Consider the following 16,634-nt stretch of genomic DNA (forward strand, 5'->3'; position numbering starts at 1 on the left):
AGATTCCACGCTTTTAGACACGCCTTTTTTATTGTCCTGTATGTGTTCCACCTGTGGGAGGAATAGTAGATTGTGTTTTTGCATATTGACTCTGTGAGATCTGTCTGAGGTGTGTTTGCATATTGACTCTGTGAGATCTGTCTGAGGTGTGTTTGCATATTGACTCTGTGAGATCTGTCTGAGGTGTGTTTGCATATTGACTCTGTGAGATCTGTCTGAGGTGTGTTTGCATATTGACTCTGTGAGATCTGTCTGAGGTGTGTTTGCATATTGACTCTGTGAGATCTGTCTGAGGTGTGTTTGCATATTGACTCTGTGAGATCTGTCTGAGGTGTGTTTGCATATTGACTCTGTGAGATCTGTCTGAGGTGTGTTTGCTTATTGACTCTGTGAGATCTGTCTGAGGTGTTTTTGCATATTGACTCTGTGAGATCTGTCTGAGGTGTTTTTGCATATTGACTCTGTGAGATCTGTCTGAGGTGTGTTTGCATATTGACTCTGTGAGATCTGTCTGAGGTGTTTTTGCATATTGACTCTGTGAGATCTGTCTGAGGTGTGTTTGCATATTGACTCTGTGAGATCTGTCTGAGGTGTGTTTGCATATTGACTCTGTGAGATCTGTCTGAGGTGTGTTTGCATATTGACTCTGTGAGATCTGTCTGAGGTGTTTTTGCATATTGACTCTGTGAGATCTGTCTGAGGTGTGTTTGCTTGTTGAGCAATCTGCTTGTTCTTTCCCTTGCTTTTCCTTGGACTGATGTTTCTCTGTGTGGACTGTTCCTTCATGGTTCCTTGGACTGATGTTCCTCTGTGTGGACTGTTCCTTCATGGTTCCTTGGACTGATGTTCCTCTGTGTGGACTGTTCCTTCATGGTTCCTTGGACTGATGTTTCTCTGTGTGGACTGTTCCTTCATGGTTCCTTGGACTGATGTTCCTCTGTGTGGACTGTTCCTTCACGGTGGTTTGCTCTTATGCTACTGGCTGTACTTAACGATGGCTGACTGTAGCTAGCTTGCTGTGGTGTCCCATTGTGAACGTGTTGCATGTTCATAATCACAAACACGCATGGTGTTATTTTACTCTGTTGTCACTCATTCTCTGTCTGATTCATACCCCGACAATAAGTTTAACACATTTCTTAATGTATTTGGGGGGGGGGGTGTCATTCATGTTGTGAGCAAAATATGAACAAAAGGGACTATGTCCACAAATCCTGTGTGTGGTTCAGCTGAGGGGGGAGCACCTGAGTTCAGCTGGGGGGGGGGCACCCGAGATCAGCTGGGGGGGGGCACCTGAGTTCAGCTGAGGGGGGGCACCTGAGTAGAGTGTGCAGGGGGGCAGGGCATGATAATGTGGTAGAAAGTCTGTGGCGGAAATCACATTGTTAAATGTGAGACAGATTTTAATTGTGTTTTTCCAATGTAGACTACACAGAAATTGTTCACTCTAAGGAAAAACCTTCAACACATTATTCTGACGATAGGGTTAGAAAATGTGGTCTAAAGCCTGCGGTCCCGTCTGGTGTGCCAAAGTGTGAGCTTTGGGTAACAGCCAGGGTAACATTAAGCTAAGGGTAACATTAAGCTAAACGTGGAACAGCTGATTTGACAACAAGGTTGATTCAAGTCATATCTGACCTGTTTTCAATTTATTTCGCCCCACAAAGCTTACCTCTCGAATACATAATGAAACATGATCTCTTTGACGATTCAAGACAGGCAGACCAGGAGGAAAATAAATCGTTCAACTTTTACTCAATTACCAATTTGGCGTTGTAATCCAGCCACGTAACTATCCAGTCATAGAATTAAATCACACAGGAAATAGGAATATGCACAAACATTAATTCATTTGTAAAATGGGAGACGCAACAGAAGCAATCCCAACGTCATCAACACGTCCACTTGCCCGCTCCAGACTATATACGGTAGTAGGGTGGTTAAGATCCACATAAACATCATCCGAGTCAAGTCTGGATATCTTCAGAATCAGAATCAGAATCAGAAAGACTTTAATAATCCCCGGGGGGAAATTGGGACAAGTCACAGTTGCTCGTTCACAAAACACACATAGCCTAAAATAAATACACAGTAGTAGTGCAGTAGTAAAATAAGCAGAATAAAACACAACATAGCATGGAATAAACAGTATAAACAGTATAAACGTTAACCAGTATTACTGCGATAGGAGCAAAATAGTGGAGTACGTCTAAGTAAGCAAATACGTAGAGTAAGTATACCTTACGTGTCAATTGACTTTATTGCACACTGAACTTATATTATTCGGCTTGCCCCATACGTTACACGTGGCTCAGCCAGGCACATTTTCCAGTTAGCCTATCTTAATTGCACACTGAACCTGTATTATTATTCGGCTTGCCCTATACGTTAAACGTGGCTCAGCCAGACACTTTTCCATCTAGCCTATCGGCTGGCTCAATCTCAGGGAGACTGAGCGTCTCCGAGGTGCTCTTTTAAGAGAGGCATTAAATAGGCCGATGGCCACAGGCAGGAATGATTTCTTGTGCCTCTCCGTGTTGCATCTAGGTGGAATCAGTCTCTCACTGAATGTACTCCTGTGTTTGACTAGCACGCCATGGAGTGGGTGCGAGTCATTGCTCATGATGGAGCGTAGCCTGGATAACGTTCTCTTCTCTGGGAGTTCAATGCATGTCTGAAAAGGGCTTAACGGCCCTTAAACTGTTGATGACTGTGTTTTTCATACTCAGACTGTAATAGATGACACTGTGTCTGGCAGGCCTGAAGACCATCGTTGGTGCATTGATTCAGTCAGTGAAGAGGCTCTCCGACGTGATGATCCTCACCGTCTTCTGCCTCAGCGTCTTTGCCCTCATAGGGTTACAGTTGTTCATGGGCCATTTAAGAAATAAGTGTATATATTGGCCAGCCAATTCCACCCTGATGAACAATACAGAACTGCACGACTACTTCCTTGATGAGAGTGGGTATTTCTTCTTCTTTTTCCTCTTATTTGTGTGCGGTTGCAAGGGCCCTATACCAGCCTGATCCCACTTGCTTGGGAGAAATGCTATATCCGCTGCTAATGCTAACATGACTAGAAAAGAAAAGCTGAGCCTAGTCAGAGTGAATGACAAAATGACAGATCTGGCTTTGGGGGGATATGTGAGCGGTGACGTGATGAGTGGCTGGTAATGTGTGGGACAATGTTCACGCTGTGTCTTTGTAGCCATGCGTGGTGAGTCCAGCCATATATTTTGTTTCCATGTCTTTTCTTTCAACACATTTCCCCAGACGTCTTAGCTACTAACATCTGCTTGATGTTATGATAATAATCTGTGGTGTGCTGACACACAACCACAGTCCCCAACCGTAGCCACCAGCAAAACTGACTTTCATTCTGTCCGCCAGAGAATTATTACAAGCTCCCAGACAAACGGGATCCATTGCTTTGTGGAAACAACAGCGACGCTGGGTAAGTAGCCTACTGGCAGACTGGACATAATGTTTGTTTGATGCAATATTGATATGTGTGATGAGGAATGTGTTTCTGCATAAGCCATCAGAGTACATTGTGAATGGGGAGAGATGGGGGATACCTTCTGAGCTCACAGGCCTGTTGTTGTTGTTCTTGTTGTTGTTGTTGTAGGCAGTGCCCAGAGGGGTTCAAATGCTTCAAAGCCGGAGGGAACCCCGACTTCGGTTACACCAGCTTTGACTCGTTTGGTTGGGCCTTCCTCTCTCTGTTCAGACTGATGACTCAGGACTTCTGGGAAAACCTTTACCAGCAGGTAGGCAGTGGAAGCAGCGAGGCCGGAAGCACTTACACACTGGTAAAGCAGAAAGCGTCTGCCCGTAAAAGGATGGTGGTGGTTGTTGTTTTGTTTTTGTTTTTGTTTTTACAATAATTAGTGATAGACGGGAATAGGTTTTTACAGACGCAATGTCATCTAAGTGTGGAAAAAGCTAGCAGCAAAAACCAAGACAGTGTCAGTCTTCACTGATTTGATGTCCAGAAGATGTTACCTGTTTCAAAGTACAGCACCCTATACTGTACATCAGGCGTGTCCAAAGTCCGGCCCGGGGGGCCAATTGCGGCCCGCAGAGTGATTTTAAGTGGCCCTCGGCTTGTCTCTCAAAATATACTATACAGTATAGAGACAGTCCGCATGTCGGGGAACGCCCACAAAATGTTAAACGGCCGGCGCGCAAGTGGGGTAAAACCGTCGATATATCTCATGGGCTGACTCACCAAAAGACGGTGCTGCGGCTCTAAACTACAGGTTTGGGGGTTCTAGAGCAGAACACAAGACGTCTGCTCAGATGTGCGTTTACTGCGGTGGTTTTAAATCCCCGATCGTGTCTGCCTGGGCTGGGCTAGCAGCTAAATTCTAACTTTGCTGAATGGATAAAACGGGGGATTTACCCCACCCTGACCACGCCCCCAGCAAGGCTGAGCCAGCTAACCCAGCGTCTATTTTGGGGGCGTTCCTAGAGCCTGTATGGGCGTTCCCAGACATGCGGACTGTCTCTATGTGGCCCTCCACACAGTATTGGTTAATCAAGCAAGTTCAATTTGCTTTTTTTTCCGTTCACCTAATGATGACAGCACTACTGTCTGTAGACAAGCACCAAGTAGGAACAGCAGAACTTTCAAGAAAAAGTTAAAAAAAATGTCTAGTGTCAAATTATGTTTGATCCTAAGTATAGAACGTTAAAAGCACATATAAAATATTTGGGATTGTTTTGTTTTATTGTTTTGTCTTGTTTGCTGTTGTGTCTGCCGGTTATGTCTTTGGTTCTGGTGGGTATATGACCAATACCCTACCCTCTGGACATTATTTTCTTGTTTCATTTGTGGGCCCCCTCTAATAAGCTTTTAGTAGCTTCCTTGGGGTACCCTTTCGTACACACTGCATCATTGTTGTATATGAAGCTATTTGTATTGTGAAATTTCTTGTGTGTATGAATAAACAAAATCAAATCAAATCAAATCAAACTGTTTTCAGAAGGTAAACAAAGTCCTTATAGTACAATTGTATTGTATGTGATATTTGGTTTATTTTTATAACCCATATGATGCGAGAAGCAGCTGCCCCCTCCCCCGGTATTTTCACATTTTCATTATCAGCTTGATGAGACGTTTGACCTCATGTGCTTCAGGATGCTCTCTCTGTACTGCCTCTTTCTCTAAATACATGAGCATGCAGCATTTTGCAGTGGTAAGAAGGGATTCTCACGTTACAATAATGGCCGTGAAAGAGAATATTGTGTGCGTCCTATTTCAACAAATCCTCAAATAAAGTGCAGGTGCTCTTTGGCCAGAGGGAACAAAGATGGGTCCCGCTGTGTCTCAGGCAAACACAAGATGAATGGCTGTAAACAGGTGAACGCTGGTGCCTTGAATAGAGCTCTGCTAAACATTGTATTCTCAGCAAGCAAAGCAAACAGTCCTCCAGCAAAGCTCCCATTAGAGATGCTCTCTAACACAATGTATGACTGGGCGGCACTGCCTCTTTGATCAACGATCATCACGCTCTCCTTTATCAACATTTCTCTTTGTTAGGTTGCAGAACAATGCTCTTGCCCCGCCCCCCTCCAACGCTTTTTTTTTTTTACTTTAACGACAATTATTATTTTGAAGTCAAACTTACACGTAACTTTCACAATAGTTTCAATGAATTAGTGTTATTACAATTACCGTAGTTAAAATTTTTAAATAACATTGGCTCTGTAATAGACACACTGCATGTAATAGGCCACGCCCATCACGGGGGAAGAGCTCCGTTCATTTCCACACACCAGCGTCATTTTCCTTGAATTAAACATAGCTAAAAGCTGTTGTGTGGTGGGCTGCGCAGACAACAAATGTAAAACATCGGCAGTTAAAGTTTTTTTGTACTCCTGAGCAAAACAAGGAAGCCATTGAGAATTGGAGAGAAGAAAAATGTGGATCTAGCTGTCAAGAAGTAAGTTGGAGTGTTCATCTTCCGTATATACGATCTTTTGGTGCAACACGCAACCATGCACGTGACATAGGAGAACGCCAGGATTGGACAGGAGTTTGTGTTTTCCCCCGTCTTGGGCGTGGTTTCTGAATGATGACGCGTTACGCAGTGTCTCTATAAATACAATAATAATAATAATAATAATAATAATAATAATAATAATAATAATACAAGAACATTCAAAGTAAGGAAGGGAAAATAATAGAAGAATAGTAATAATAATACATATTGGGGAGATAATATGAAACCCAAGTGTAGGGCTAAGAGTTAAAACAACTAAAACAATATTAAAACAAGTTTGAGTATGACACTGAATTAGCTAGCAGGCAGCGTGTTCCACAATCTACTGTATGTATAGCCAGTTTTAACTTGACAACATAAACATTCTAAATTGAACCCCAGCTCATTTCCTGTTACAGTGTTTGCTAGTACAATAGGACAGGACTGACAGTTCAGGGAAAACGGTTTTAACTTGACGACATAAACATTCTCAATCCCTAGCTTACTTCATGTTGCAGCATTTGCTATAGCTGACAGGAAATAAGCTAGGTTTCAAACGGTTCCCTAGCAACACAATTCCGTGAAAACCGTCTATAGACGTAAACCAGAATGATATAGACGTTTTTTTTTTCTTTTATGTCCATAGCAAATACTGCAACAGGAAGTGAGCGGGGGTTCAATTTAGAATGTTTTTGTTGTCAAGTTAAACCCGTCTATAGACGAGAGAGTGCCACCAACGGAAGTCCTAAATGCGTGACTCACGTAGCTATATGTGCGGGGGAGTAGTTCCAGGAAGTACGTTTGAATGCATAAAATAAAGCTGATAATATACAGTTTGATTCTTTAAACGTCCTGACCCTTTCAACGTACATCACAAACGGTCCGTTCTGCTGCAACTCGACAGCGCTGCTTAATCCAGAACCTTAGTTCCAGGAACTATTGCGAGGTATAAAAAAAAACTGGTCCATTGGCGTGAATGGAGATGACGCAACTCTTATATCTCTATGGCTCTGACATAAACAAGTTAACAGTGATGAATACCAATGAATCCTCCAGCTGGAGGCAGAACTCGCCATCTTCGGCTGCTCGGAATCCTCTCTGCTCCTCCCCACGGCTGTGCAGCAGTCTCTGACGCAGGGCATGACTGTCGCCAAAAGACTCATTCTGAAAGGTTGGAAGTCCCCCTCCCCGCCTTCTTTTCAATTATGGCTGGCGGATATGGTTTCGGTTGTACGTATGGAAAGACTCAGGTTCTTGAGGACCAACTCACTCGGGAAGTTCTCAACTACAGTATATGGGACCCGTTTCTCGCCTACTTGGACGAGGTTAGAAACGACGAGTAACTTTCGCAGTGGATTTATTTTATAAGCGCATAAGCTGCTTAGGTAGCTGGTAGCACCATGTAGCAATGTTGGTATGTTTTTTGTTTTCTTTTGTTTTCTTTTTCTTTGTCTTTCTGTGTTTGAGTTTGTTTTGCTTCTTTATGCTTTTTTCTTTATTGTTTTGCTTTTCATGTTGTAAAAGTTGAAAAATTGAAAAATAAAATAATGGAACAGTGATGAATACCCATGCAATTTGTCAGCTCTCTGAGAGCAGAACATTGTTTGCATTCCTTCCAGACACTGCGAGCATCTGGAAAGACCTACATGCTCTTCTTTGTTCTGGTGATATTCCTGGGCTCCTTCTACTTGGTCAACCTGATCTTGGCTGTGGTAGCAATGGCCTACGATGAGCAGAACCAGGCCACCATGGAGGAGGCGCAGCAGAAGGAGGAAGAGTTCCAGGCCATGCTGGAGCAGCTGAGGCGGCAGCAAGAGGATGCTCAGGTACAGGATCTGCTCCCTATTTCAACACCAATATCCCCATGAGCTCACTTTCTCACGTTATAATAATAATATTGAGACAGAAATATCTTAAAGGTATACTATGCACAATTCCCCTGCATTAAAAAAAAACTCATACAAAAGTAATCCCTCTCGATTATCACTTATGACCCACTAGAATTGTGTTTTTGTAGAGACATTAAATTGCCCTCTGCCTGTATTTTCCTATTTTCTCATTGTTTCGCTGTGGTCGGGATGTTTGTGGCATGTTTGTAGCGCACATGTGGGCGTGTAGCACAGAGCAGCAAGGCAGGCTTGATCAGATTGTGTTACTCTATGGTGCTGCTGGCAAATCATGGTGCTACTAAGAATAATCATAATAGCATTCTTCTTCTTCTCCTTCTCCTTCTTCTTCTTCTTCTTCTTCTTCTTCTTCTTCTTCTTCTTCATCTTCTTCTTCTTCTTCTTCTTCTTCTTCTTCTTCTTCTTCTTCTTCTTCTTCTTCTTCTTCTTCTTCTTCTTCTTCTTCTTCTTCTTCTACTTCTTCTTCTTCCTCCAGGCAGCCATGGCAGCTGCTGCTGAGAGTGGGCAGTTGAGTGACCGGGCGGATGTCACAGAAAGCTCCTCTGAAGCCTCCAAGTTTAGCTCCAAGAGTGCCAAAGAGAGACGCAACAGACGCAGGAAACGGAAGGAGGAGGAGGGCAGGGGGGGCGATGAGAAGCTCCCAGCCTCCGAGTCAATGGACAGCATCAAGAAGACGCGCTTCCGGTTATCTGTGGACGCTAACCTGCTCTCCTATGACATGAGATGCTCATCTGCACATCAGGTTCAGTATGATCTGTCACTACGATCTATGTCAAACCAGTGACATTCTGCTCTCTCACTTTCTCTTGAAGTGTTCCCCAGTTTTCACCTTAATCTATTCCTAACATCATATGGACTCTAGTCGCGATGTGAGGGGTGGGTTAGGGGGATATGGGTGGTGGGAGGGGGTGTGGGGAGGGAAGGGGGTGGGGCTAGGGGGAGGGGCCATAGCTTAGGGATAGGAACATTGAAGAGCGTCAGGGTTCGAGGGCTGGGTAGGGGGAGTGGCTGGGGGGATGTGGGTGGCTTAGGGTTCATGTTGAAAACATGTTGGCATACAACTAGGCATACAACCATGAGGTGTTTTTTTCTAGTTAATTGAAAAGCTGTGAATTTGCACCTGGTTAACGAAGATAATTTGTTGAATATTAATATCTTCTTCATAATGTCTTTAGACACATTTCCATCTAATTTGGCCACCTGTTCTTTAAAAAAAAACTTGTTTCAACTCATACCGACAAATAATTAAAATAATTTTATTTTTATTTCCATCCCACCGTTGCTGTAAATGAATGTGAACTACAGTGTCCATCACACTCACTCAAAAACAACGATTGAAAATGAATGACTACATTGGCACTTATTTAGTTGACAAAATATATTGCTGCAATTTCAATGGTCATACTGTAGAACTAGATAAAACTAGATATTATGAATGTTCTATCAATTGAACGTCAGAAATGCTTCCGGAAGCTCCGTCTAATAATTCTCAATGAGAAGCCTGATTGGCTGTTCTTTGCCGTTCTCTCAATGAGTGGCAGACAGAAGTAGTAGTAGACTAGAGCAGTGTTTCCCAAACTATGGGTCCCGACCCAAATTGGGTCGCCAACTGGTTGTCATGGCAACTCATTACCGTATGTTTTTTGGGAGTTTGGGACCCAGGGTGACACAAAATCTATCTGTTGGGTCCCAAGATGAAAATGTTTGGGAACCCCTGGACTAGAGAATGGATTGCTTTATATTATGGGTGTGATTACGAACCCTGGACTCACATTTAAACCGTTTTGAATGACATGCACTTGTAAAGAAGTCCCAACACGCTACTGGGCAATCCTACAGAGCCATTATGTCTCATGTAAAGGTTCTTTCTATGCTGTCACCAAGCAACATTGTTCTTCCTCTTCATCGTCATCATTATTTTTTATCTTTTTCATCATCGTCACTGTCATCATCATCATCGAGATGCATTTTTCTCTTTGCTCCATTTTTTTTTATCATCTCTCCTTACAATCCTTATCTTCTTCATCATTATCATCATCGTCATCATTTGTATTACCACTACCATCATCCTAAGTAGAATCATGCTGCATGGTTTTCACCCTGTGTAGCGCCCGCATTTTCCTGTTGGGTTATTTCTTCATTGCTTCTCACCGTGGAATACGAGCTTTTTTCTACACTGCCACATATCACCGTCGTCATCATCATCATCATCATCACCACCATTGTTCTCTCTTCTTCACGTTCTTCACCGCGTGTCAACGCTAGCCACTGAAGGATATCTTTCTCTCCTAGTCCTTTCTGAGTTTCCGTGGACCCCTGTTCTCGTCGAGACGGAACAGCAGGGCCAGCCTCTTCAGCTTCCGGGGCCGAGCGCCCGACGTGGTTTCGGAGAGCGACTTTGCGGACGACGAGAACAGCGCTTTCGAGGACAACCTCAGTCGGAGGGGCTCTCTCTTTGTGCCGCAGCAGAGGCGCGAGCGCCGGCGCTGCAGCAGCACCACGAGCCAGACCAGCTTCTTGTCGCGCGTCCTGCTTCCTCCTCCACCCGTCGGGATGAAGCACAGCTCTGTGGACTGCAACGGGGTGGTGTCGCTGGTGGGCGGGGCTTCGCTCCCGACGTCACCCGTGGGGCTGCTGCGTGTGCCGGAGGTGACGGTAGATATGGCCTCCACCGATGACAACGTAAGGACCATGGCCCCTCTGTGCTGTTTGCACCTTTGACTGCCCTGTTAGCTCTGCTGTATCCTCAGTAGTCTGCTCCCGTTTCTTTATGTTCATCTTTTCCCCGGTGCTGTCTGACTTCATGTGCTGTATACCTTTTAACATGTGGAGTCAACATCAACAACAACAACATTCAACTTATTGTGCTCAGCTTTCTACACAATATGCAGCTTTCTAGTGCATTTCTCCCTGTGCTCTTTTGTGTGTGTGTGTGTCTGTGTGCGTGCGTGCGTGCGTGCGTGTGCGTGCGTGCGTGCGTGTGTGTTTCCGATGTAGCTTTGCCTTGTGTTACTGATATACATTACGAACACCTTTTGTCTTTACTACATCCGCATACATTTACAGAGATTTTCCAAATGATGTAAACTTCCTGGCGGTTAACACATGATTGCATCTGCCTCCAGGATGACACCACTGAATCGGAGTACAGACGTGGATCATACCAGGGATCTATGGACTTCCTGGAGGGCCCAGAGGCCAGACAGAGAGCGTTTAGTGTCGCTAGCGTTATCACCAACACAATGGAAGGTAGGTCATAATACACACCCACCAATAGCCTGATAATGATAACAGTAGATTTCAAAAACCTTGAATGGCATTGCATTGGTTTTGTCTCCTCTGTTGTGCATCAGAGCTTGAAGAGTCGAGGCAGAAGTGTCCTCCTTGCTTTTATAATTTTGCCCATACCTTCCTCATCTGGGAATGTTGTCCACGATGGGTGAAGTTCAAGAACGTGGTCAAACTAATTGTGCTGGATCCGTTCGTAGACCTGGCGATCACCATCTGCATTGTTCTCAACACGCTGTTTATGGCCATGGAGCATTATCCAATTTCACAGAGCTTCACCGAGATGCTCAGTGTGGGGAACCTGGTGAGTGGACGGTCATGTATCGCAGGGTATTTTGAGCATCCTTGAAGACCCCCCCCTAAAGTCGTGTTTTAGGGGACATTCTGACCAAAAGCGTTTTTGGAGCTGCCAGCGTCTTTCTGCAATTCATTCTCTATGTAAGGACTAGCGCTAGACGTGCTCCTCTTTTAATGAACGCACCTGGCGTTTAAACGCTGGTGGCGTCTCGTCTTTTTGGCGGAGCGCTCTGGGCGTTTTAAAGCTGAAAAAGTTGAACATTTGGAGGAAAAGCGCACTGCTCGTCTTTTTACTCCTCCTACATTTTCTCCTCCCAGAGGGATCCTCAACCTCGCTGCTGCCAGAATTGGCAATAATTGGCAGAATTGGCAAACATCAAACAGACAAAACCAGCTGGCTACCGTCCATGTGGTCGTAGTGTGCTCAACTCTAGTGCACGCCACTGCAGGGGAAAATAAAACAAAGTGCAAAAAATACGCTCCGTGCGCTGTGTTTTGTGCACAATGGAAGCGCCCTCGACATGATTTTCATAGCGTTCTGACTGAAAAAAACGCTTTTGGTGTGAATGTCCCCTTAAGATGTATATAAAATACTCTACTTTGACTCATAATTTGTGTCGTGAAAATCCTTCAAATGACTCCCCCCTACTTCTCCCTCATTCTCCCTCATCCCATCTCTGTAAATATGCAAATATTGATCATTTTAAAAGTTCAACTGCTGAATACTAGACAGGGATTGGCTCCACATATTTGTGATGTCATAAATCGTGCTTGTAATGGCCTTTTCAGTGAGCACAGGGAAACTCTCCACTTTCAGCAGATGATTGTGGATGCAGCCGTTCTAGTGTCAAACTCTGTACATCATTCTGCACAGTGAAGCTCAAACGTTCAACTGAAGGAACAAGAAGAAAAACACTTGTTTGAGTGGATGTTCTCTTTAATTGAAATGGATCTTTGCAAACAGGTGAAATGTCTATTAACACTTTGTGTCTTTTAATAAGGTATTCAGTGGCATCTTCACAGCTGAGATGTTCTTCAAGATCATCGCTTTGGACCCGTACTTTTATTTCCAGGAGGGCTGGAATATCTTTGATTCCATCATTGTCACTCTGAGCTTGATGGAGCTTGGTCTGTCCAACATCTCTGGCATGTCTGTTCTGAGGTCATTCAGATTGGTAAGTGCAAAACACACACCATTGCCAATATTTCCAGGTGCATTTCGAGCACACAAACATGTGAAATGACTCAAACACTACCTGCTCTCCCCCCCCCCCCTCCACAGCTGAGAGTATTCAAGTTGGCTAAATCGTGGCCCACTCTCAACATGCTGATTAAAATCATCGGTAACTCAGTGGGGGCTCTGGGCAACCTGACTCTGGTGCTGGCCATTATCGTGTTCATCTTCGCTGTGGTGGGCATGCAGCTGTTTGGAAAGAACTACAGGGACTGTGTGTGTAAGATCTCCAAAGACTGCACTCTGCCCCGCTGGCACATGTACGACTTCTTCCACTCCTTCCTCATCGTCTTCCGAGTGCTCTGTGGAGAGTGGATAGAGACCATGTGGGACTGCATGGAGGTGTCTGGACAAAGCTTGTGCATCGTCGTCTTCATGATGGTCATGGTCATCGGGAACCTTGTGGTACATTGTTATCAGCTATCATATTATATACAGTGTTATCATAAGGTATAATAATCAGTGTTGGGCAGTGAAATAAAGTAACTACTGTTACTGTACTGTAATTGTATTACTTTCCCAGTAACTAGTAATCTAAGGGATTACAATTTCCTAAAAAGTATTACAGTTACTAATCCAAGTAACTTGTAGCTACTGCATCACTTTCTCCAGCGCTAAAACAAAGTGTGGAGATAGGTCTGGCTGTGTGAGGCGACTGCGTTGCCAGAACGCAATTAGTTGTATGACACTTTTTCGCAAGGGGGTCATGAAAGTAATAGTAATGTAACGACTAACGTAACTTATTACTTTTGATACAAAGTCATAAGTAAAGTCATTTTATTACTTTTTAAAGGAGTAATAAGTAACTAATTACATGTCTTGACTCCTCCTGAGTAACTTGCTCAACACTGATAATAATAGATACATAGATAATGTAGTAATTTGAAGTCATATCATGATCTGTCAGGTGCTGAACCTGTTCCTGGCGCTGCTGCTGAGCTCATTCAGTGCGGACAACCTGGCGGCGACGGACGACGACAGCGAGATGAACAACCTCCAGATCGCCATCGGACGAATCCGACTCGGCGTCGCCTTCACCAAGGCCCTGCTGCGACGCACCTTCAGCAGCGTCTGCCTCAGGAAGAGCAAGAAGGCCATGGAGGCCATGGGCGACGAGAAGACTCTGGATGAGCTCCACAAGCCTTTAGGCCACAATTCTCTCCCCAACCACACCACTGTGGAGCTCATCAAAGACTTTCCCAAGAATGGCAACAGGGACGTCACAGGAGTGGACAGAAATGGAGACAAGTATATAGTCAACAGCCTGAGCGAGGACTCTATGATGTCCTTCATCCACAATCCGAGTCTGACCGTCATTGTCCCGATCGCTGTGGGAGAGTCGGACTTTGAAAATCTCAACACAGACGACTTCAGCAGTACATCCTCCGATGTAGACGACAAAGTGGTAAGGATGCTTATGTGGATTGATCTGATATTCTACCAGGTTTTTAAAATGAAATATTGCATTTCTGATCGTTTTTCAATTGCCTTTTAGCAGGGATTTCATCATGATTATAGAGGGTTTTGGGGCTATATATGACTATATGTGTATAGGGTTCCTCAACACAATAATATATCAGTCATTGTCAGAAATTATGGAGCAATGTGTTTTCACAGCACCCATGACAGAGTCATTTCAACATACAAATGTGAGAATTTAACTTTGAAATTCTCTAAATTGATACTGTAAAAATGTTTGATTTTGAGTTCATTTGCAGTCAGGCCTGTCTTGAACTCAAATATAAGGCTTTTGGTGGTGGGGGGGGGGGGGGCACCAGAAATTCCTCTGTAGGAAAAACCCTGTTATAAAGTATAGATCATGTCAATAATATATGCAATACTTTCAAAGCAACTTCACTGCTACAGATGACTGGGATAATGCTCCTTTTAAACCAAGCTTTCTAAAGGCATAACGCAGGCAGACAGGAGGAAATAAGCGGGAGACTAGTGTGTGCGAACGATGAAGAAGGATTTGAGTATTGGTTGTGGTTCTTTGGCGGATACATCTGTTGTCTCAGATAAGTAGGATGTTCCATTGCAGTGGTCAGGCTCAGGCACTTAGCCCACTGTCCATGGCAACGAGGTACTGTAGGAGCATGTGACGTGACGTTTCCCCTGGAGAGCCCATATACCACGAGCCTTTAACGAGGAGAGGCCACAGAGACACAGGGAAATACCAGCGTTCAGATTACATTATGTTACCATTTCAAGTCTGAGTGCTGGGGAGCTGAGTCCTCCTCTAAGGGTTCCGTTTGCTTAGTGTTACTGTTAGAGAAAGGCTACAGACTGTGAGAGAAACGTCACACACACAGCAGCTGTCTAGGGCTGCAACTAACCACTATTTTCATTCTCTATTCATCTGTCGATTATTTTCCCAATTAATGGACTCGTTGTTTGGGCTATAAAATGTCAGAAGATTTTGAAAAAATGTGATTAGTGTTTCCCAAAGCCCAATATGATATCCTCAAATGTCCTGTTTTGTCCACAACCCAAATATATTCAGTTTACTGTCATAGTGAAAGGAAAAAAGGAAAATATTCACATTTAAGAAGCTGGAATCAGATAATTTCTTTACTTTTTTTCCTTAAAAAATTACTCAAACTGATTCATTGATTATCAAAATAGTTGACGATTACTTTAATAGTCTACAACTAATCGATTCATCGCTGCAGCTCTGTCTATTATATAGTGTAACTAGGCATCTCGCGCGCTCCGCGCGTGCACCACAGCGTCTCCCACTCCTCAGTCTCTCTCTCTCGTGTGTGTGTGTCACTAGCTGTGTTTCCATTACAGTTTTTCGCAAAATAATTGCGATATTTCTACAACTTCGACAATGTACAATTGCGACTTGTAGGCGTTTCCATTGAAGTTGAGTTTCGCAATTCCCGTTACCAGCAGCTGCCACAGTGATTACGCACGCGGATCTGCCCCATATCCCGTCCCCTGCATGCTCAAATCCAACCAATGGTCAATGCAAATCACAACATGAAGTTACAACGCATATAAACGAGCCTGATTATCAATTCAAAAGAACATGTTGCGGGCTGCGGTGAATGCAGTGAGCGCGACAGGCAGAGGAAAAAAGGTAGCCTACAACTTGTCCCATTTTAGAGATGGAGGAGGGGGGGAAAGGCTGATATGGTGCAATAGTCAGAATATCGTGTATTATAATTATAACATTGTACCTGAAACGTGTGTAATGTATTAATCACTTCAGTCAACAGCACCGCACCGGTGTGCTTTTCATCCCGCCGATCATCTCGCCGCTGTGCCAAATGCGCGCACACAGGCATGGATCGATTTCTCCCATTAAACATGATCTATTTTCCGGCTCCGCTTTTGCACAACACGTCTTTCTGCTAGGTAGCGTTGCTTCAAAGTTTTCCACTTGCTGCGAAGGTTTTGCCACGGTTTATCAAACCCTTTCTCCCTAATTTCCTTTCATTTTCCAAAGGAGAAGATGGGTCACATGACGTGCAAATGCGGAAAATGTGTTTCCATTACACTTTTGCGATAAACTGCTATATCGACACGTCTGAAAAACCACCTCATGAGAGCGCAAAAACGTTTTGCGATATTTGGGAGCTTTTTCGAAATTTACGTGTTTCCATTACCCAATTTCTATTGCGATATTTAGATTTTGCGCATTTCTGACGGTAATGGAAACACGACTACTGATGGCATTATCAGTGATGTCACAATGATGTCACAATGCCATATGTATGACATCACTGATGACATCATCAGTGTGGGTATGACATAATTGATGACATCACTGATGACATCGGTAATTAGGGCAATCACCTAGAAAAAATTCGGCTCCGTCAGGTCACCCGCACGGGTGCCCTTTACACGCCCTGAAGGTTTCAGCCCAATCGCACGTAAAACGGCATAGCTGTGGCCGAACACAGAACTTGAAAC

At 44.0% G+C, this 16,634-nt stretch overlaps 1 protein-coding gene across 1 annotated transcript in view; it reads left to right on the forward strand.

Moving 5' to 3' along the window:
• scn1laa (sodium channel, voltage-gated, type I-like, alpha) overlaps positions 1–16,634 on the forward strand; it is a gene marked incomplete at both ends in the record, with an annotated part of 38,155 nt that overhangs the window by 3,237 nt on the left and 18,284 nt on the right. The window contains 11 exons of the mRNA XM_083641976.1: positions 2,759–2,962; positions 3,391–3,454; positions 3,629–3,770; positions 7,607–7,813; positions 8,370–8,636; positions 10,187–10,576; positions 11,020–11,143; positions 11,248–11,486; positions 12,481–12,654; positions 12,762–13,118; positions 13,621–14,118. Of these exons, the coding sequence (XP_083498102.1) occupies positions 2,759–2,962; positions 3,391–3,454; positions 3,629–3,770; positions 7,607–7,813; positions 8,370–8,636; positions 10,187–10,576; positions 11,020–11,143; positions 11,248–11,486; positions 12,481–12,654; positions 12,762–13,118; positions 13,621–14,118 (2,666 nt within the window). The remainder of the gene's footprint in view (positions 1–2,758; positions 2,963–3,390; positions 3,455–3,628; positions 3,771–7,606; positions 7,814–8,369; positions 8,637–10,186; positions 10,577–11,019; positions 11,144–11,247; positions 11,487–12,480; positions 12,655–12,761; positions 13,119–13,620; positions 14,119–16,634) is intronic.

Source organism: Poromitra crassiceps (assembly GCF_964638095.1).
Source record: "Poromitra crassiceps genome assembly, chromosome: 8".
Classification (NCBI taxonomy): domain Eukaryota; kingdom Metazoa; phylum Chordata; class Actinopteri; order Beryciformes; family Melamphaidae; genus Poromitra; species Poromitra crassiceps.